This window comes from Protopterus annectens, chromosome 2.part2, assembly GCF_019279795.1.
Source record: "Protopterus annectens isolate FY-2018-M chromosome 2.part2, PAN1.0, whole genome shotgun sequence".
Taxonomy (NCBI): Eukaryota; Metazoa; Chordata; order Ceratodontiformes; family Protopteridae; genus Protopterus; species Protopterus annectens.
Genome location: NC_056730.1, coordinates 474,529,422 through 474,553,009, shown reverse-complemented (window position 1 = coordinate 474,553,009; position 23,588 = coordinate 474,529,422). Strand labels below are relative to the sequence as shown.

At 40.6% G+C, this 23,588-nt stretch overlaps 1 protein-coding gene across 3 annotated transcripts in view; it reads left to right on the top strand.

Moving 5' to 3' along the window:
- POC5 (POC5 centriolar protein) overlaps positions 1-23,588 on the top strand; it is a 1,778,414-nt gene that overhangs the window by 432,725 nt on the left and 1,322,101 nt on the right. For all 3 annotated transcript variants that reach the window (XM_044063961.1, XM_044063962.1, XM_044063960.1), the window contains exon 4: positions 22,709-22,908. In XM_044063961.1, coding sequence (XP_043919896.1) covers positions 22,709-22,908 — 200 coding nt within the window. The remainder of the gene's footprint in view (positions 1-22,708; positions 22,909-23,588) is intronic.

Below are 23,588 nucleotides of genomic sequence, written 5' to 3'. Positions count from 1 at the left end.
ACCAAAAAAAAACGGAAAGTCCATAAACATTTTAACTTTTAAAAATACTTCTTGCAAGAGAAGTAATATAAACTACAATGTACAGCAGACTCCATGGGCTCCTTTTATCTCAAAACATAGCAATTAAGAGTAATTTATCCAGCACAGCAATGCAATAAACAGGCCCAAGTAAAAACAACACACCCATATTCACATTACAAGCAAAGCAGTACATTTTAACCTTATTAAAAATGCATAATAAGTTAAATGCACACATTTACAAGTATAAATGAAAACAATCTTGAAACAGCTTTGGCAAATTGGCAATATGTACCTACTAGAATAATAAATGAATTACATTAACTGTTAACATTCCCCCTCAAAAGGAGACTTGTACCATATACACATGGACTTGCAGGAACTAACAGGAAAAATTACCTAAACAGTATATCGTAACTTCCTGAAAACAGCATTAAATTGCACACATTTCCATACAAAAAAGTGCAAACTATGCTGGAACATTTTCTATCTGCAAACAGACAATACCCAGAAAAAGCTACGACAATAGAAATGCTTCACACTAAATTTATATTTCACTGCCCCCCAACAGAAACAAACAACTTCTATACACAGTTCAGCCTTTTAAAAGTAATGCTTCCAAATCATACCCCCCCCAAGAATAATAACAATTACATATACATTCAGGTTTTATATCTTTAAAAACTACTACTCAAAAATATCAAAATTACCACTGCACAGATTTAAATACTGCATACTGCACCCCCATCTACCTCTAAACATTAAAAAAAATTAAACCATAAATTATTTCCATTTTAAACTAGTACTAAAAAAATCTCAAAATAACCACTGCACATATTTAAATATTGCATACTACATCCCCATCTATCTCTAAACATTAAAAACTTAAAGCACACTATTCCTATTTTAAATAACTAAAGCCCCAAAATGCAATTATGTACATACCACTATCACAGTTATTGCTGGGCTAGCTTGCTTCCTTACTGCTGTAATGGCTAGTTGGATGTTCAAGTAGTGGCTGGGCTGGCTGGCAGGCTCCCTGGCTGGCTGGCTTGCTGGGCTGGCTGGCTGGCTGGCTTGCTGGGCTGGCTTGCTGGGCTGGCTGGCTGGCTGGCTGGCTGGGCAAAGAGAATATCAGATCTCTGGCTTCTTTCCTGGCTGGCTGGAGAAAGAGAATATCAGATCTTCATTCGCAGCTGTGTAGAGCTTAGTGCTCTACAGTTGCGACCTTTATGGGGCTCTTTGTAGCAAGTTCCCGCCCCCTCCAATCCCTGCAGCCAATTACTGTGCTGCATTACCACACGGACCTAGCAGGGAATCCCTCTAACTGCAGGTCCGGGTGGTGACGTAGCTGCATTGCCGTGGAAAAACCAGAAGTATTTTCGGCTTTTCCACGGCAATTGAATTTGCGATCGAGCGAAAAGGCGAAAAACGGGACTTTTAAAGTCCCACGCTTGATGATTGCGGGAAGCGGGATGAGAGGCCTCAACCCGTGAGTGTCCCGCTGACAACGGGATGGGTGGCAACTGTACCTCTGAACAGACTGCTTCCTCTTTTTGTGCCAGTGTCCCAGGTCCTCTGGTATGAAAGGTGGATGCCCTCTCTTTTTCTTGGAAGGGGATGCTTCTTTATGCTCTCCCTCATTTCAAAAGTCCTGTTCAGAATTCAACAGGATGCTACTAAACTCTTGTTGGTGACTCCCTTTTGGCCAAGACAGCATTGATTCCCTCTTCTGCATTTAGCCAAGGGCAATCGTCACAATTTACCTCACAGGGTGGACCTACTAACACAAGACAAGAGATCATCCATCCCCACTTGTCCACTCTTCAGCTGACACTGTGGGTGATAGGATTTTGATTTCACACAAACACCTTTTTTCTGAAGATGTGCTTAGGGTCCTGCAGGAGGCCAGGAAACCCAATACTAGGAAATCCTACTTATCCAAATGGAAGAGGTTTTCTGTTTGGGGTGTCTGTTGTAACCTGAATCCACTTTCTGTGGATGTTTCTTTGGTTCTTTCTTATTTGTGTGAATTGCTCAATGCTCTCTTGGCTTATTCTTCTGTTAAGGCCCACTTACCAGCTTTCTCTGCTTGTCTGCCTGCATCTCCTTTAGCTTCTAGATTTGAAGCTAAACAATTCCTTAGAAGTGTCTTTCATATTAGGCCTCTCAGGAAGCTTGTTCCTCCTCCCTCATGGAATCTTAATTTTGTTTTGGAGAAATTGACTTAGGCTTCTTTTGAGCATTCTGCTTCAGCTTGCCTGCAACATTGCTCTTGGAAGACTGTTCTTTTGTTGGCCATTACTTCTGCCAGATGGGTGTCTAAGCTTCAAGCCCTTATGGCTTGTCCTTCTTTTAGGGTGTTTAATAAAGACAGGGTGACCTTGCATACTAATCCTTCTTTATGCCCAAGGTGGTTAGTGAGTTGTCACTTAATCAGTCGGTTCATTTGCATACTTTGGAAGTGCATAGACAACTCAGATTTTATTTGGATAAGACTAGGTCTATTAGAAAATCTGATCAGTTATTTGTTTCTTTTCATCCTAGTTTCCTAGGATAAGCTGTGTTAAAGCAAACTATTTCTTTTTGGATCTCTAAAGCTATTTATTGTTGCTCTTTTTATGGTAAGAGCCTTCCTTCTGTTAGGGTTCATTCTACTAGGGCTGTGACTTCTGCTGGAGCTTTTTTCAAGGGTCTGGATACTAACTGTATTCTTGAGGCAGCTACCCGGACTTCTTTGTATACTTTTACCAAGCACTACAAGTTAGATGTGTAATCTCCAGAGCTAGAGCTATTTTGCCAGGGCCATCCTTCATAGCTTCCTAGAGAGATGTGCTGGTCCTTCCTCCTCCCAAGTTACTTGTTCAGCTTTGGCACTCTCCCAGATGTAAAAAAATACTTCAACAGCAATATGAAAGAACATAGTACAGTTGTGTAAAATCTTATCCTAACGGTAGATGTCCTTCCCTTCACTTTTGCAGCATTCATTCCCTCCCACCTCCCCCCAGTCCATTTCTCTTCTGGATGTACTTGTTACCTCTTGGTGTTCCTTCGACTGGTGTTCCTACTGGTGCTTTCATTTGTGAGGATGGTATGTCCGGACATCACCTTTATGCTCTATGCTGTGCAAGGAGCATACTTGTTATGTACAGCTTACCTTAAAGCAACCTAAGGCTTAGGTATACTGTCCGGATATTGGGCTGCCCTAGGCAGGGAATTCCAGATGTAAAGAATACTGCAACAGTGAAGAGAAGGACGTTTACTGTTATGGTAAGATTTTACGCAACTCTACTTTATCTATTCTTATAGAATTGGCCAGGGGCAATTACCATAAGCTTTGTCACAGACTGGATCTACTCACACAAGACGGGGGGAGTTTGATACTTTCTAATAACTTTTAGATGCTTATTTCACGTGGATGTGCATCAGGTACTAAAGGAAGCAAGAAAGCCTGTTTGTAGAAAATAGGATTCATGTTGAGTCATGAAAGGTAATTTCTGGGAACAGAAAAATAAAAAACGTTCTCTGAAACCACCTTCGAACAACTCAACAATTTTGTTTTTTGCAAGTGGGGGCACCCTTCCCACCCCCACACTTGTATATACCAGTTCAAGGTTGCATAATATTGGGGGGGGGGAGTAAACTCCACTGATGGCAAAAGTCATTTCGGCAAACATCACTTGCTGTTTTTGCATTTGAAGTTAGGTTAAATGAGATGACATACTCCCTATAAAATCATATTGGTAAGTGGAAGCAGTTTTTCTCGTTGGTGTCTAGCCAATACCCATGGGCCTGTCAGGGAATTTTTATCACTGGTGCTCATATATGTGAGTTCCATTCCTCTGGCCCCTCTTATTCCTCTAAAAAATAATCTTGTAGCAATTTCAGGATGTCTACCCTTCGTTGTGCTTTGTGGTGCTTTGTGGAGTTGGTTGGTTGTTGTTTCCTTGGCAGGGAAACAACCCATGTAGCGTAAAGGCTACTGCAGCAGTGAGAAATGTGAACATGCATTATTAACGATAAGTGCAACTTGCACAACTGTACTTTATCTTTAGGTAACTCTTTTCTTAATTATATGGTGTTAAAATCTACAACACTAAATGAAGCTATTTAAAGGGCAAAATGAAAACATATTATACTGGGGAAGCAACAACATCAGCAGGAGAAATGTTTCTGCCCAGAACATCTTAGAAGCTTCTACATGTTCTGATGAGCACACCACCAAATACTTCCTAGATAAGTTCCAGAAGTAGGGCCTGGCTTTTGCAGTACTACTCTGTAGGGGTTCCTTTTAACTTGCTACCCCCACTTGATGTCATAGTAATGCTTGTCTGTTTACCTAGCTGTTACAATGACCAACCTTGAAGAAGGTAGTACAGTTGTGTTTAAATAGACTTACCATAGCAGGTACATCTTCAGGCAGAGGCATAACTTAGGTGGGGTAAAGGTAAAGGGGGCAGCTGAGCTGGGCACAAAGTGCTAAGGGTTGCAAACAATGGATGTCCGTCAGTTTTAGTGCATTACTGGTATTCATAAGTGAATGCTATTACTGCATTTGTATTCAGGACTGAAGCATTTTAGCACTTTGTGGTATAAACTGTGGAAGCCAGTTGCTACAAATGTAGCAAACAGTTTGCTACATATAAAAAAGAAGAGAAGAGCTTTTTCATTGGAATATGAGTTTCAGGACTTTAGATCCTTAAGTATAAGAGAATTTTTTTTTTGTTTTGCTTTGTGACTTTTAAAGACAAGGGGACTGCCAGATTGGGGAACAGCACATGGCATTGATAGCTATGGTTCTGCTTTTAAGAAACATTCATTGTAACAGCAAACGTTTTCTGTTTACTCAATTGTTATACAGAGTTACAAGTATTTAATGTTATGTTTTCCTATCTCGCCTTCATTCTTGCTGGTTGGGTTCAGAACCGATCATTGGTTCCGACTTGCCCTTTTACTAAAGCTCGAGAGCTTCCACTGGCTCGAGGCTACACCCTATCCCATCATGTGTAGGGAAGATTACCCAGATCTCGTTTGCCACTAAACAAGATTGGGTGCTTCTCACTAGACTCAGGATAAGTGGAATAATTTTCTTATTATACTGTTCTCGTTTTCTATTATATAAATATTGCTGTGGTGATTTTAGATACTGTGTTTAGGATTCACCTTTCTGGTTAATCCCTTGTTTTTCTGCTTGTTGCATTTGCTTGTTGCTAGCCATCATTTTTGTTAGCCCTATAGTTAATTCCCTATCCCGTTTCTGTCTAAAATTAAAATATTTTTCCTTCTATCTTTCGTTAATGAATGTATTTGAGTTAGAGGGTTAATTTTTTTTTAAGCTTGTTTAAATTGGGGTTTCCCTTTTCTTCTTCCCCTTTCTCAACAGGTTTCATTGTTTAAGTTAGAGACATCTACTCTGGCTAGAGGAGATCGTCGTTTAAATTAGAGACTTCTCCTCTAGCTCCCTTTTTTCCTTCCTGTGTGACTGTTTAAATATATCTGAATCTCTTTTTTTTCTAGTAGCTATTTAGTAGTTTGTGGCAGTTATAATAGTTTCCTTGACAGGAATTTGTTGTTTGCTATGATGTCTAAAGACTGGAAAGAAATGTAGCAATCGGGCTTCAAGAAGTGTGATTCTTACTCTCGAGAGATGTCCTTGACCGGGCACACTAACTGTGTGTACTGTTTGGGTGCTGTACACCTACAAGATTCATGTATTGTTTGTCATGGGTTTAGTTCCAGGGTCTTACTGGAACGAAAAAATAAGTTGATAGGGGATTGCTGAAAGCCCTTTTTTCAGAGGCACTAGAAGGGAATCAGACCTCCTCTAAAACTTGTCAAGCTCCAAAATCGGGCAAGTCTCAAAAGTGAGCATCTTCATTGGCTCCAGCTTCTGAGCCATTGAAAAAACAGGCCAAAGACACCGCTTCGGATCCAAAGGCTTTTGGGCCTGAAAAGATAACTCCTTCGGCTCCACCAGTTTTTTGGAACCGACCAGGAGTCCTAGTCTGAGCTGGTCTCCTCAGTTCCACAGTCATGTATTTTACAATCAGTGGCTGAAGTATCAAGTCCTCGACCCCATCCTCTCTATCCTCTCGGAGCCAGTCGGATGACGATATGGAGCGGGTGGTCAGGAGGCTACTACGGACCCCGGCTCTAACCAAGATTCTTTTGAGTCCAGCCCAAAAGGAATTGGAACTGGCAACTGTCTCTACCCCTTCTTTGATTCCTCCACTGACCCAAGTGGCTTTGGACCCGGAGTGCTTGGATGTGATTATAGTGGAACCATCAGGTCCGAGACCTGCCCCTGGTTCTTCGGCCCTGATTTCTGCTCTGACCTCTTCGGTGCCATCGTCTGTCGAAGGGTCTGGGAGCAGATGCTCCCCAGTAAGGTATGGGGAGGAGAGTCGGGTCAGACTTTTGTCAGATCCGAATATACCTCTCGGGGTTTCGGTGCGAGTGAGCTCGGCACCTATGTCTGCCATGGAGCCCACCTCCTTGGTGCAAGGGGAAGTCTCCTGGCTCTTCGAAACTGGAGGCTCCCTCGGATCCGGGTCGTAGTGCCTTCGAGGTCATGAGTGTGCTGTCACCCCAGATGGCTCCACTCTCTGATCCAAGCACTGTTCCCCCAAAAGTGCCAGTGTCTGCTCTCTCTACCATCCCTCCCCCTTAGGTGTAGAGAGCCGATGCCCCATTGTGTGAGACACACACTTCTGAAACTTCCCCAGAGAACCCCTCCAGAGAGGTCCTTCAGAAGAGAACTTGTAAGAGGAAACATCTAGACTCCCCTGGGGAGTCTTGTCACTTCGGATACAGACTTAGATGAGTTGGAAGGGTCCCCATGGTCACCCTCTTGAGTATGTCTCTTTCAATGACATCCTAGAAATCCTTAAGCAGAGAGGTGGCTTGAAGGCCATTGACCTGTCTGAGGATGAGTTTGTGTACCTGGAGGCATTTGGTTCTCAACCCTCCACCTCTTGGGTGACTCCACCTTTTGACCAACTCCTTAACGCAGTCAGTTGAAAGGAGTGGGCTCTCCAGATTCGGTGGAACTCATTCCGAGGAGGCCCAAGAAATTTTACTGTTCCCTGTGATAAGGAATTTTCTGTCAAAAGGTGTACCAGCAGATGCTGTGGTGGTGGCGGCGGTGGCCACCAAGAAGGAATTGTCTGAGACTTCCTCATCTGCTCATTCGCCGAACAATGGATAGATATGGAAAGTATATATTCTCATCAGCGGCCTTTACACTCTGGTCGCTGAACTACTTCACTAATTTTACCAGACTTCAAAGGGATCTCCTGAAGGACTTGGGAGATACCCTCCAAGGTTGTACAGCTGCAGGGGTCTCAGATAAGGTGACCGCTCAGCTTGCTACCTTAAATTTCATAGTCAACTCCTCTGTGCGACTCGTATCTTATGCAGCCGATGGAGCGAGTAGGTCAGCAGGTGCAGGAATCTCCCTAAGGAGGCATTCTTGGATGTGCCTATGCAAGTTCGCTGAACTCTACATGTCTTCCTTTATAAACGCTCCTTTTGATGGCTCGTCCTTGTTCAGACCTAAAGTGAAAGAGAGACTGACCAGATGCGAACTGGAATCTGCTGTGGGAGCGTGTTTTTCCTCTCCCTTTCAGACCTTACCCTAAAGCTCAAAAGGGAGGAAAGATGTGGTTCCATAAATCCCAAAGAGTTTTACCAGATGCACATGGTGACTATTCCCCCTGGGGCAGAGGGGGAAACAATGGAAGACACCAACCTCGCAGCAGAGGGGGGTCTGCAAAACCAGGGTGTCTGAGGTACATTCTCTGGTAGGCCTTTCCAGCACTCCTGAAAGGAGACCCGTCTGTCCACATCTTGAGGCAGTCTGGTGCAGATCATCAGTGTACCAAAAAGCCTGGCTAGATATTACACAAGACAAATGGGTACAGACAGTAATATCCAGAGGATACAAAATACCCTTCTCCCCACCCCCACAACAAAGATCAGTCCTGGACATTCCACCCAGTCAGAGGGGTCAAGCAACCATAGAAGTTCAAAGGTTGCTAGACAAGAGTCATTTAGAATGTCCCCGCAGACCAAATCGGATCCGGAACTTACACAAGATACTTTTTATAGTTCCAAAAAAGACACGGGACTGGAGGCACATTTTGGATCTCAGCAGACTAAAGTCTGTATTAAAAAAAAAAAATCAAAGTTGTAGATGGTAACACTGCAGTCAATACTTCCCTTTCTGGAAAAAGGCAATTGTATGTGCTCTGTAAGATGTATATTACCACATCAAAATGGGCAGGCAGTCCAGGAGTCACTTACGCTTTCGGCTGGGAGCCAGTCATTACCAATTCCGAGCTCTGCCCTTTGGTCTCACTACAGCCCTCCAGAGTGTTCACCAAATGCATGGTAGTAGTTACAGCTCACTTGAGGCATCTAGGATTCCAAGTGTTTCCGTATTTAGACTGGCTCCTGACCGCCACCACTGAGAATCTACTAGTCAAAACAAGAGACACTACCATTCATTTGTGCTCTCAAGTAGGCATTACAATAAATTTCGAAAAGTCTGCTTTGTTGCCATCACAGCATATTTCATTCATAGGAGCAGACTTGGACACAAAGGACATGGTAGCAGAATTTCTTCACGACAGAGTTCAAATGCTATGGCATCTAATATCCTTCTTACTCACTCAAAACAAGATACAGGTAAAGTTTGTTCTAAAGGTACTGGGTACAATGGCAGCAGTGATTACTCTAGTACCCCTTGCACTTTTACACATGAGAGTCCTTCAGTGGTTACTTTTTGCCCAGTGGTCCATGCAGGAGCTACCCATGTCCCACAAGATTATCATTACAGATTCCTGCAAAAGGGACCTGCGTTTTGTGGCTTCAGTCAACCCAGGTACTTCTAGGCAGAACGTTCATCCCCCCAATATCCAGTAGCTACAGTGACCACGGACGCTTCCCAGATAGGGTGGGGGCGCATTATCTGGGAAAGGCGGTCCAAGGAACTTGGCAGGACAACGAATACCACTTGCACATAAATGTCCTAGAGATGAGAGTGGTGCTATGGGTGTTGCAAGCATTTCAGAACTCCCTTCCAGTAAGCACAATTGCAATCCACATGGACAATATGTCCATTGTGTGGTATATAAACAAACAAGGCGGAACCATATCCTACCCCCTGTGTCGAGAGGCTCGGAGAGTATGGCAGTGGGCAGTCTCCTCCCAACATTTTCTGATAGCAACACACATCCCGGGGAGATCCAGCATGATAGCGGACAAATTGAGCAGAGCTATCCTAATACCTCACGAGTGGTCCCTGAAACAGAAAACTGCAAATCATATTTTTCGCAGGTGGGGCCAGCCTTGCTGCGACAACTTTTCCACATCCATGAATGCCAAATGCAGCAACTACTTTGCCCTGATCCTCCCAACGGGGGAGTCACCAAGGGATGCACTTGTACACGATTGGCCCCCGGGTCTTCTTTATGCTTTTCCACCTTTCCCTTTAATCCCCAAAGTTCTACAGAAAGACAATTTATTGGGATGCAGGTTAATACTAGTCGCTCCATACTGGCCTCATCAAATTTGGTTCCCCTTCCTTTGGCCCCATCTGCAAGAACCCTAGATTCTGGACCCAGTACCAGACCTTCTAACTTGTCCGTCAGAGACTCTCCATCCCTCAGTCCAAACCCTCAAACTAACAGCTTGGCTGCTCCGCTTCCAGTCTTAGTCAGGCTATCAGATATATCACCTGCTGTAAAACACATTCTAGTCTCATCTCATGAAATCACAACTAGGAAAGTGGAAAAGGTTTCTTGTTGGGCCTCTTCCAATCACATTGACCCTTTCACAGCCCCTGTAGCTTGCATTTTAGACTTCTTAGCAAAACTTTTTAATGAAGGTGCAGCAGCAACCACCATTTGTGTTCAACTAGCCGCCATATCGAGATATCACATTGGCGATTTGGGATCAAAAATTGTCTCACAGACTGTGCAAGGTCTTTTTGAGAGGTACATTTTTGGTAAGGCCTCCAACAAGAGAACCACCTCCTCCTTGGGACCTCAGTTTGGTACTGTTTACTTTAATCCTTCTGCCATATGAACCAGTTTCTTCCTGTAATCTAAAATTTCTAACCTGGAAAACGGTCCTTTTGGTAGCCATCACTTCAGCTAGGAAGGTATCAGAACTTCAAGCACTATCCATACGCTCTCCTTAGTTGGTTTTCCATAAAGACAGGGTCTCCCTTAAAACTAATCCTTCATTCCTTCCCAACGTTTGTTCTAAAACTAACTTAAATTAGTCAGTTGATCTATCTGTCTTCTTCCCTAATCATGGCAATAAGGCAGAATACAAACTTCGCCAGTTGGATGTACACAGGCAGTTACGCTTCTACTTACACAGAACAAAAGAATTCAGAAAATCTGACCAATTATTTGTGTCCTTTTCAGACAAAAAGAATGGTGCCCCAGTATCTAAAGTCACTCTATCAAAACAGATACTATTACATCTCTCAGAATAAACAACTGCCTGGAAAAATAAAAGGCCACTCAACAAGAGCTATTTCAGCTTTGACTGTTTTTCAAGCTGGGTTGTCCATGGATTCAATTTGTGCTGCAGCAACATGGGTAAAACCTCATACTTTTATCACCCATTGCAAAGTAGATGTGGCCTCCCAGAATGGGGCTTCTTTTGGGTCCACTGTTCTGAAGAGTCTGTTCCCTTGAGCCACCCAAGAAAGAAGGTGCTAGGGATGCTGTCCCAACCAGCAAGAATGAAGGCGAGATAGGGCAATAAAACATAAAGAAGTTATGTATACACCATAACGTTCTATGTTTGTTGTCCATCTCACCTTCATTCTTGCATCCCCTCCCTCCTTTCTCCATCCTTCACTCCTGGAGGATGGAAAGGTCTTTATTAGATGTGGAATTCATGTTCTCTGATTCCCTTCTTTGTCTTGCAGAGTATATGTCTGTAAATATACCTGGAATGTATGTATATGACTTCTATTCTATGTAGTAATTGCAAACAAGGTCTGGGTAATCTTCCCTAGGCATGATGGGATAGGGTGTAGCCTCGAGCCAGTGGAAGCTCTCAAGCTTTAGTAAAAGGCAGAGTCTGAACCAGTCGGTTCCAAACTCAACCAGCAAGAATGAAGGCAAGATGGGCAACAAACATGGAACATTATGGTGAGTACATAACTCCTTTTTTTTTTTTTTTTTTTTTTTTTCAAGTTGCCTTTGTTGTTTTTATTCTTATAGTATATCTAGTTATTTAGGGAAGTAGCTTGCCCCAGTCAATTCTCTGTGGGTGTTGCAGTGAACACTCCTCAAAGATGTTCTGTTGTGCTAAATATAAACATTCTTACACAAAAATGTACTTTCCTTGTTTTTTCACTGTGCATTGTTCTAGTTTGAGTACGGTTTGACTGTGGATATTTGGTGATTTGCATTAATAGTTTGTAAACCTGCTGTGGTCTGTTTTGTGAAATGGAAGTATATGGCAGCCATAGCACTGTCAGTCTGATCACCTTCACAAGGTGTTTAGAGTATGCTGTACTGGTAGTACTTGATATAGCTCCATACTGCTGGAGTATGGGTATTGAGAGAGGAATTTATGTACTTATTTATTAGCTTGTTTATTTTAATTTAATTAGAGTAGAATACTTATCCCATTACACCATTTTTGAGCTCAGCCTGGGGGCTGCAATAGACAGATGACAAGCTGACTTTTTCAAATAGATGCATAGATAGTGATGAATAGTGAAACATGTTTTACAAGCAAGTGATCTGCACTGTAAGTAAAATACAGTTGTAAGTAAAACAATTATAAAACTGTCAGCATTTAGACTGTAAGACAAGTTATATAAGTGGATCAAAATGCCTACACTATAACTATTCACTATGTACTGTAAAGTGAATAGGAAGGTAGAAAGGAGGGAAAATGTAGGAAGAATGAAAGGAAAGTGGGAAAGAAAAGAGATGATTGAGTAGGAAGATAACCCTATCCATGGTAAAGAAACAAGAGTGGAGTATGAAGGAAATAGGATACTAGAAGGATAATGGATTTGGGTTATACTATGTATTGTACATTTACAGGAAGATTCTTGATTCAAATGTTTTTCATTTGGATGTAGAAAACTTTGCAGGAAGTAAAGAATCTGATCTTTGAGAGGGATTCCAAAGTGTTAAGAAACTGTGGTTAGTACCATAAAGTCTATTCCTGGGGATAAGTAAGGAGTGCGTTTCATTGAACTTTGATCTTGGGTTATAGGTAGTGTGTACTTTACTTAACCTGCCAGCAAAAACGGGGATGTCTATAGATTTGGGTTGATAGGTGGTGGAGGTTAGGAATAGAGTGCAACTTTGTTTAATTGGAAGACATGCTTTTTGAGGGACACTGCAGTTATGCTGTGTTTTGGGGGCAGGGAGATGAAGCTATATATGTTGTTGTTTGCGGAGGCCAGTCATATTTTTCTTAGAAATGGTTATGAGGACATATTCTAGTTATCTGATCATAATCACTTTGCCTGTGGCTGCCCTGGTGGCAGGCAAGAGGAAGTCGAAATTTTTTTGGACCAGGAAAGTAGGGAGCTGATTTTTGATTTGGTGATAGAAGCACGAATGTTGAAAGTTAAGGTTTTGGTTAAGCCAGATACCTAGGTGTTTGAAATCAGTGTCTGTTTCTAAGGGTGGTCTGTTAAGCTGAATGGCCAATTCTGTAAGGATGTTGGAAAGTGTTTGTTTGGTGCCAAAGATCATAGATTCAGTCTTCTCGATATTGAGTATAGGTTTATTTTGGAGTTGCCATTTAAAGAAGAGGGAAAGCTCTTCAAGTTATGTTTTCATGACAGAGAGGGAAAGCATGGCTGTGTAGATGATTATGTCAGCTGTGTGAAGAGTAATACTGAACTGTGGGACATTCATTGGTAGAAGACTAATAAACAGGAAGAAAAGTATAGAGGATAAGATGGATCAAGGTACTACTTTGGTTTGAGTTGATGAAAGAGATGAGGATCCAGTTTACACTCAAGTCTTTCCTGCACAGGAAGTTCTGGAACCATGGAAGAGAGTTGTAACTTGTCCCACCTAAAATAAGAGAGATTGTCATGATGGACCATCCTCTTCTATTAAAAGCTTTTGTCAAGTTGATGAAGATAGCACTTGTTAAGAGTCACTTGTCAATGTTGAGGATATCATTGAAGAAGGCTGTATAAAGCTGTAATGGTGCTGTGGTCAACACAGCAGCCATGGTGATTGTGTGGAAAGGATGCTATATTTCTGAGGTATACTATGTAGGTTGGGTGAAGACTAGATTTGTAAAAAAAAAAAAAAAAAAAAAATTGTAGAGCGAGTAAGATTGAAATTGGCCTAAAGCCATTGGGGTTGCTTTCTGGTTTGGATTGCTTATGTAGGGATTTTACTATTGCTTGTTTCCACAATCTAGGATTTTTTTTGTTTGCAATGTTTTTATTAACATCAGTAAGCAAAGACAAATACATACTATACACAATCTTCATGAATGGTGTGCTTATTGATCATGTGGAGGTTGACCACAGTCAATCAGATAAATAAACAATATTCCTTAATGCATTGGGCACAATCTAAAGCCAGATATTAATATCAAAGCTTTATTATAGGGATTTACTGTCAGTTACAAGCCACCTCAGAAGACATAATCCATTAACAAAGTGAGTGCCCCAAACAACTTGTGGCCAAAAGGAATGTCTTCCTTGTATTTTCAATACTAAATGCTCATTTCCATTATACTGCCTCCAGAACCAGTTCCCAGTGATCTGTTTTTGTGTGTGTAATCTGTTTGGTCTGCCCCTTTCCAACTTCTTAGACTCTTCCAGTATACTCCTCACTTTCTGCTGGACCTGGTAATTCCTATATTTTTGCTTTCAATAATACAAAATCTAATAGTATATGCATATGCCTTGGAGTTTTAGGATCCCCCTAGTAAGATCACTTTTTTTCAGTGTTACTTCTTTCCCTAGAGTCTTGGTTATTAGTACTATGAATTTTTTCTTGTGTTTTTGTAACTTGAGACGTATCCAAAAATAAATATGGTTTCTCTCATTTCTGGGAACCTTTTATGCAATCTCATGTTTGTGTGAGTACTTACAGGAGAAAAAAAAAGACACAAATCTCCTAAGCCCAGATGTTTGTTTTAGTGCCTTATACATTCTTTGCGTTTCTTGCATGTCAGTATCCTAATCTAGGAGGTTCTTCCAGCAAGGCAGATGACTTCTGCTGCTTTCTCATCTGTTTTCTTTTTTTATTAAAGCTCGATATATTCTTGTTAATTTCATTCATTTCTTAATACCTCACACTTTGATTAATGTGGACTAACTCTGTTTTTTCATATTTTCATATGTGACTTTCCTGTCATACTGGGATAGAATATTCCTACTTCGCTGTCTGCTATTTGATACTTGTATTCTAAATCTTCCCAGGTCCCTCTGTTTCCCTCTCTTCTTAAATCTTTCAAAGAATAAAATGGTTTCCCTGAGCCACATCACCTGTTTGGTAATCAGCATATTTATTCCTCTAGGTGGTCTCCCCAAACCGATTGGCCAAGACCTGAATTTGCCAATCTTTGTCCTTTCCATTTAAAGATTCCATTTATATATCCTTTCCATGTAAAGATTCCATCTAATGTGTTGTTATAAAGTTTGTCTTAACTGTGTATCATTACTTTTTACTGTTTCTTCCTGCTAAATACTAATTCTGTTAGAAAGTTATAGTGCTTCAGTCTCCCTAAACATCAGAATTTTCCATTTGGCAGAGTAGGTGGGATGTATTAGATTATATATTAATTTTAGCTGTAATGCATTAAAGTACTCTTAAGTAAGGTGCGTCTAGCCCCTCATTCTCCCCAAGTATTGTCATTTTTTCACCCTACCATGGGATCCAGATATAAGCCATTGTTTTTTTTTTTCCTTAAGTTTTCCTAGAAATTTCTCCCTAGGTTGTACACAAAAGCTTGGGCTGCATGTAATGCTAAGTGTACTATGAACATCTTCACTGCTTGGATTCTGAGTTAAATCAGATGGGATAACTCAACATTTCTCAAGTAAATCATATATTTTTTCTTAACATGATCCCACATCCCCTTATTGGGGTTACCAGAACTTTTTCCTAACCTTATTGCGAGGTACTCGAGTTGGTAATGCCCCCAAAGCTTGAGAGTAAGTTGTAATTAGATCTGGAGACTGAGCATGATTTACACACATGGACCTTTGTTTTGTCATATTCACTTTACAAACTGAAATCTTCCCTGTGTCATTTTAATGATTAAACAACTGGATTAGACATACAGATGATCACATTATCCCCAAAAAGTACAAATTGTTCCTGCACCCTTTCTATTTTTTCCATAGTTAAAGGTTTAATCATTGCTAAACCTTATTCCACTGAAATCTGCTTTAAATTCTAATCCCTTCCAGAATCTCAACAGGGTGGCATTTGTTGCAGCATAGCCTCTCTAATGTATATAAAGCCTGATATAGAAATTACCAGAAACCCTCTGTATTTCAACAGGGTATTTTGTAAAGTTTTCATTGTCTGGGTACCTTACCTTCAGAACTGCCGTTTCAGATGTTTGTTGCCTTAACCTCAGCACAAGAAAGCTTTGCTGCTTAGGCCCATCATCCCCATAGAATGCATTAAGAGCCAATCACTTCTGCTCTAATCCATCCATCCACAACTCCTTTTTCTCATTTTTGTACATGAGGTTGAGGTGTCACTTCAACAATGACAGTCACCTAGAGACAAGTTTTACACCACTAAGTGACAATCCCTACTGCGTATTTTTTGTACACCTAATGCTCGCAGGCGCACACACAGCTATGGCAAGTTTAGTGCGTCCAGTCCAACTATTGCATGTGTTTAGAGTGTGGGAGGAAACCAGCGCACCAAGAGGAAGCCAACACAAATCCAGGGAGGGCATGCAGACTCCATATCAGTCGAGAATTGAACGGGGGAACCTCTTGCTGTGGAGGGACAACCTTATCTGCTGTGCCAATGTGCTCTAATGTCTCCTCAAAACTTTCATTCTATTCCTTCTCTAGCCTTACAAGCATCTGTGTCCCTCCTGATCTACCCTAGAGTCTTGCAAATCTTTAATATCCTTCCTTTTAAATTCCTGAAGCACTTTCCTTTTTCCAGTTCTCTTCTCTCCATAATCTGCATTTTATGTTTTAATTCTAACTTCAGAAAGTCCCACCCCTCTACTTCTAAGTCTCCCTAATTATTGTTTTAATCAGTTTATTTAAGGCATTTTCAGTCTTGCTCCTCTTACAAGCACACACTAACCATCCAGAGTTAAACTGATGGTGTCTTTATCTCTGCTCTACCAATGGTAATTGCATTTCTCTCCCAAGAGGAGTGTGGGCCGATAAAATAATTGGATGAGTTACCATCCTTGAAACCTGGAACTTGTGATGCTGTTCTGTTATATAGAGCTGGTTTAATCTATATGTACCTCCAGGAGAAATATGTGTATCTCTTGCCTTTGGGGAAGCTAAAGCCTATATTTCTAAAACCATAGTCTTTCATTTTTATTTTTGAAGAACTTTCTTTCCATTGACACCCTCCGACATTGTCAGCTGATTCCACCAGATTCCAATCCCCAGCTATATACGCTTTATTTCTGTCTTAGAAGCCAGGGGGCAGTAGATATGCATTCCTGAATGTCATTCGTCATTGTCTTGTTTTCAGTTTCCTCCTTTATGCAATAAATCTACCCTGATCATCCTCTTCTATTTCATCTACATGAAGTGGAATCCCTTTTTTAACATTAAAATCCTCCTCCTCCCATCTTGGGCTCTTGAAAAAACGCCAGATTTCTGCCATTAACTTTCAAATGTTCATGTTCCTTTTTGTGTTTTCTGAAGCATAACCACATCAGTCTTGTCTTGATTAGCATACTGCAAGAACCTATAAAGTTTCTTTCTCTCGGTCAGGCCATTCATATTCCATGTTACTATGCTCAGCCCCAATCAAATTCATTATTCTTGTTTTACCAATGTACCCCTTTCAGTTCCCATATCTCTCCATCTCTAACTTCTTTGTCTATATATGTTTTGTCTTTTACATCTTTATCTGTAATAATCTACTAAGCAGAAAACCAACATCGAGTTGAGAGCAACTTTTCAACTGCTAACTATGTACCAACTACAAGCCTGTTTCTGCATATGTTTAATCTCCATTGTTGAGTAAGCGAGCCACCCTCTCAAATGGTACCCAACCATACTTCCATAAGTCTGCATTGTAAATGTAATGTGTACATCTTTAAAATGTCTTCATTTCTAACTGATTTCAATGTACTTCTACCTATTCCATCAATCCCTTTCATTAGCCCCTCTCTCTCATCATTAACAAATTCCCTTAAAATATTTGAAGCATCTCATGCCATTGTTCTCATATAAACTTGCCTTAACTCCCTTTGTTAGATCACATTATCAAAGCAATCCCTCACTCAGGCAGGGAAATAGCCAGATGATGTTTTTCCTTTGGGGTCTTAAAACCCTTCCTGATCCCTGTATTGTGAATATATTAAAAACTTTATCATAGTTTAAATTATCTCTTTAGATAATTTCAAGTTTAAGCATAGCTTGTGATGTTCATTTACATTTCAGTCTCAGACAATCTGTATATATTGTAAATAATTTTGTTTTAGTTCCTTTTTTTGAAAAATTGTACTGTTGTATTCAATTTATAAAATATTTATTCTAATACATTCTGTAGCTTTTTTCTTTAAATGAAATAATATATTTTGGTAAAAAAGTAAAAGGGAAGATCTATCTATTGGACTCTTCACTCTTGCATGCCATCAATCCAGAGAAACCATTGTATTTCCATAAATAATACTATTGACTTGCCTAACAGTGGTTATTTGATGCCTCATTTCACTTTCTAATCATTCTAAGGGGGCAGGGAAAGCCAACACATTCCGGCTAGGCTTATAAATGCCTTTGGGCAGATAAACTAGTACCTACCTATGAACCTATTAGCATCCACTAGCATCCACTGTTTCTTATTTACCCATCTGTTGGCCCCTCCTCCTTAGCCATAGTGGATTCTGCCAGTTATATTTCTTGGTTCACAGATAACTCATCTGACTATTTAATATTGTATTACCTTACCTAAGGGACTATGTGAACCATTAACTTGAGAATACCTTGTGGGTAAAATTGCTGGAATGATTTTTTTACTTTACTCGTGTCCTTAGGCCTGTTTCATGTCATTTAGAAGCAGCACTAGTGGTCCATGTGAAGTCGGTCGATTTTGCTCTGTTAATCACTTTCAAAATTCTCTCTCCTGCCTGCAATCATTAATATAGAGGAAAATTAATTTCTTGTCAGCTTGATTGTACTGAAGAAAAGATAAAGGTTATATTGTCTGTGAGGGGTAGGACGTAGATGTTCTTTGCATAATACAGTGAGGATTTCATTCATGCATTTTGCAGTTTGTTTGGTAATATGTTTTGAAGTAGAAAGCAGGGTGAATGATATCATGCCTGTCTGCCTTTTTTTTACTTAAGTCAGTGGTAGAGACTGACCTGTTTAACACATTTTTTATCTGGATTGTGGCCGTTGGGGGTGGCGTCATAGCTTTCAACCTCCAAAATAAGGAATACCTCTCATAATGTGGAACCAATGGGCAAAGTGTGGAACACTTAGTAAAAGCTTACTAATGACTTCAACTAGGAAGCTCACAGAATGGTTAAAATATGCTAATTTCTACTTATTTTAATTCATCAACATAATTTCTTATGATTTATTTCTATTTGTTATGGATATCATAGGTTTATAGGTGTGTAATATGCGAATGACCACAAGGGCCTTTTTAAGCCTAGCCATACATCCCAAATCTTGGGCAAGTTTTCATACCCTTTATAAGTGCAAGCAGAGGACTAGGAGATGAACCATTTGCAGGCTGCCAGAGTCTGTTAGAGACATTGGTGCTAAACCAGGGATGAATTCCCTATTCCCAGTCCAATTGCCCAAGTTGCATTTGAATTGGGTTAGGAAGAAACTCTGTTTCACATGGATGGGGAGCCTGTTCCAGAGATGGGGTAGTCTCTGGGAATACATACCTGCCTCTCCAGCTTGTCCTATTTATATCACAGGCAAGGTTTGTCTTTATAACGGATAATTCTGGTGCTGTTTGTTTTGTGGATGTGCAGGAGGTCCATCAGGGTGTGGTCTGACAATGCCCTGTATGCCAGGCATAGATCTCTCTTCAAAAGCCTGTAGGGGACAGAATATAGGGATAGGGCCTTGAAGCAGTTTGCATAGGACATTTTACTTGCACCTTGTATTGTTTTAATGAGGAACCTCTGTGGACGTTCCAATTGTTGGATATGCCTGGTTAGGTACATACCAAAGGGGGCATTGTACTTAATGATATGTCTGATGAATGCCAAATACAGTGGAACAATGACTTCATTGGACTTAGATGCCAAACCTTTGTTTATAAGTTATGCAACATAGAATGATTTCCTCACTACTGTAGACATGTAATAGTCAAAGGCTAGATTACAGGCTGTGTGCATTTCTAAGTCCCTGATTACTGGGTCAGCTCTCAGGGGTGTGTTGTCAGTATGATAGTTACCAGGGGTGGATGACTTCTCGAAGGATGCTATGATGCATTTCTTGGCATTTCGTTTTCGTCCATGGCTCTGACACCAGTTGTTTGTCTGTGTCAGCCCTTCCTGGAGAACAGTTGAGTCAGTGTGGGATTCAGTGACTGTTCCAAATTTGCAATCATCTCAAATTTAATCAGCCAGAGACCATTGCCATTGGTCTTGACTTCAGACAAGTAAATGTCAAAAAGGAGCGGTCCAAGGACCAATCCCTGAGAGACTCCCCTGAGAGACTCCACTTGTGACTGGCATCTTTGTAGAGGGTGACTCCCCAATTCTAACTTCCTGTGTCCTGTCTGTGACCCAGTTGGCTATCCACCGGGTGACATAGGATTTGTCCTAACCTCTTGAGTTTATCAACAATGCCCAAGTGGGGTATTGTGTCAAATGCCTTGACCATGTCAAGGTAGGCAGTGTGAACCATTTTGCCCTCATCCATTTCTTTGGTGATGATCTCAAAGAAGTCCATCAGGTTGAGTAGACATGACCTGCCCTTGACGAAACCAAACTGAATTGGGTCCAGTGTCTGGACTATTTTTAGTAGGTTTACTATATCACTGTTGATCATTTTCCTGATGATTCTTTCCATGGCTTTGCATATAAGACTAGTGAGACTTATGGGTCTGTAATTTCCAAGGTCTGTAGATGGTCCACCTTTATTCAGAGGGATGACTGTTGCTGTTCTCCATTCCTGAGGCACAAAGCCTGTTTGGAGGCTACTGCAATTCCAGAGGGACTAATGGGTCATGTTTCACGCTATTTAGAAGGCATCCTGGGGTATTGTCTGTGCCTACTGATGCAGTGTTCTTGGCCTTGGAGAGAACATGAAGGACCTGTTCCCTAGTGATACGTGGGGGAGTTGTATTTGATGGTATTTCCTTAGTGAAAGTTGAGGGGGAGGGAGGTGTAAAGTTGGAGCTGAGTTTATCAGCCAGTAGGTTTTGCTGTATCTTCTAGCTCAGTATAGGTGGCTCCATTTACAATGAGCTTTGCATGCAATTCTGTATTGCCTTTGAGGTTGCAGACATAGCTATAGGATACCTTATTGTTGTCCTTGGCCTGGGAGGCCAAAGTTACCTCAGATTTGCTTTGGCAGTCTTTATTTGTACTGTGAGTTGTTTGTTTAGTTTGAGTGTTTTATACTACTGGGTGCTGCACCTCCTAATTTTTGCCATGTATTTCTTCCTTCTGTTTTACAGTTTACTGATTTTGTGATTCCACCAGGGTGGCATGTTTTTTGAGTTAGTTCTGTACTGTCCAGGTGGGTACAGCTGCCTCTGTGCAGCTATTAACATGCTTGTACAGGGTTTTTGTGAACAGTTCTGCATAGGCAGCAGTGTTCTCAAGGTTTATGGGGGCTTGAAATTTTGCCAGAACCAGAAGGACTTGTATTGATCTTCAAATTCTAATGTATGAAGGACAACATTTTTAACGGAGTTGTCCATTATTTATAGGTTATAATATTGTAGTTTACTATTAAGGTGTAATTTTAGCAGCGCTATGAACGTACATTATGTTGTTGCATTGTATATTTCATTTAATTGTTGCAGAATACGCACATATACATAGTACACCTGGCCTATAAGGAAGTATTATTTAGTACTTGGACCTTTTAAGTTGTATACAAGACAAATGACTTGCATAGTTTGGCTGCAAGGGTGAAAAATACCATAACATCAAATGCCATAACTAATGTTTGACTAAATTTTGTGGCTGCATACACTATGTCTGTAGTACTTTATGAGTCATAGCAAGAAATGCTGGATTACAATTTCTTTGATGATTTGTTAATTGTATTTTTACCAAGAAGGTCACCATCCATATTTAGATTTTTAATGACTGATATAAAAAGGTTTTTTCTTTAATGCTGTGCCTTGCCAGCGATTTTTCATGCGTTATGAGTTCTTGAGGACTTTTTTAACTTTCTATTTAAAAAAAATAAATAAAATAAACAAGTAAGTAAATAAGTATGTTGCTTTGTTTTGTTTTGCACTGTTCCTCAGAGGCTCTGGTACCACTTAGAATGTACTGTTGCTTAAGAAATATATTTCTTCTGGGTCACTATTTGAAAAATAGTCAGATGGACATAAAAGGGAAATATGATGAATGGTAAGTTAAGTGAAAGCTGCAGGTTCCATTGGATAAAGGGCAAAAACTTGTACATTTTTCATCCATCTTAGAGGTTGACCTTGGAAATGTAATTTAGAAATAAGCTGCATCTATGTTTGTGGTTTGCACAAACTTTATTTCTTCAGTATACATAAAATGTTTGAACATGGCTGAGTTAGTGCAGACTACCACTGTGCAGGTCATACATTTAATTTTGTGCATGCTGTATACAAAGTTTTCATAGCTTGAAGTATGGAAAGGACTGAAATGTGCAGCCTGAAGTGCATACTACACTGTTGACATATAATGAATCAGTATTAGGATCAGAAAATGATTCAGTTATCTGTTGTTAATGTTGAATGCTTAATACATTTGTTAATTTTTTGATGAGTCTTGTGCTGTGGGTACTTGTTACCTTCCTTTCATCCTCCTTCAGTAGAGTGGCTCCTTCACCTGAGTCCGGTATCATGTGATCTATGACACTTATATAATTTTATATACTTCTTTAATAAGTTGTCTTTCACCTACAGCCCACTTGAGTTCCATGGGGGCAGAAATAGTGAGCACAGTCCCAGGTGTAGTCCTGTTGAGTTGGGGGGGGGGGGGTGCCATGTCCTGAATGTGGGGTAAAGAGATGTAAATAATGGTATTGAGACAGGGCTTCTTAGGAAGGAGATCCTAGCTTTAATCCACTGCAGAGGATCCTGTCAAAATTGGTTGATGTGGTGGGTACTCGCATGTTTTATTTTTTCATTCACTCATTTGTTAATTGAGTGACTGCATAGATGCATTAGACATACAAGTTCATTGAAGACTTTTCCTTCTGACTCAAATTCAGATATTCTGACTATAATGATTTAGGTTTAAATTCTGGGGCAATAGTGAACATATTACTTACTTGATTTGTACAGAAGATACTGATGATTTAATCATTTTTCTTTAGTACTAGAAGCAGAAGGTGGCTTCCATCATTCCATCATGAGCTCCCTTTCTTCTCATCATACTTCTGTCCAGTTAGAAAGGAATGATAATGTAGCCAGCAACCCAGAAATCCATGAAACTATAGTGACTGAACTTCCTGTTCCTGCTGAGAACATGCAGAGAGTAGAAAATATACTTGACATGTGGAGCGGAAATCTTAAGGTATTAACAATAATTTTTAATATATTTTAATTTTAACTTGCTGTGTGTTCTGTTTTCAGAGTTTCATTATTCCAAATGCAAGTATATCATATTAATGTGGTATTTTTGGAAATGTAGTGGAACATCATTTCATTTTTAGTTAAGATGCAGTGCTATGACTTAGGCATATTAACATGTCCTGTTCATCAGTAGAATCCTAACCTTGTTTGTGCCTTGCACTGGTAGACTGGAATATTTTTGCTCATCACGGCTGACTGTTGGCTATTAACAGGGCCTTTCTTTAACCACGAGGTCTACCGGACACTCCTTACCTCTTGATGGATTGCTCCACCCCATGCTCAGGAGTAGTGAGGATACTGGGGCTGCTGATGCAACATCATATTGCTGCTGTGGAGTGTATTTTGTTTATTCTGTAACATCCCTCCCTATGTGCACCCATTAATATTCACAAACAGGTGTACAATGTAAATGTGCTGGCATATTTTCCTCTCTCCACGACAGCTCAGCTAGTGCCTACTGCTGATTTCCCTTTAGGACAATTCCCCCTATGTTCATCTCCAGTCTCCATTAGGGAATCCACTGCAACATGCACCCAAATGTGCATTCTTCCTCCCCAGAATTGGTAGCCCCATCATTCCCTGCCTGAGCATAAGATGCCCGAGCAGCTAATTGAAATTTGG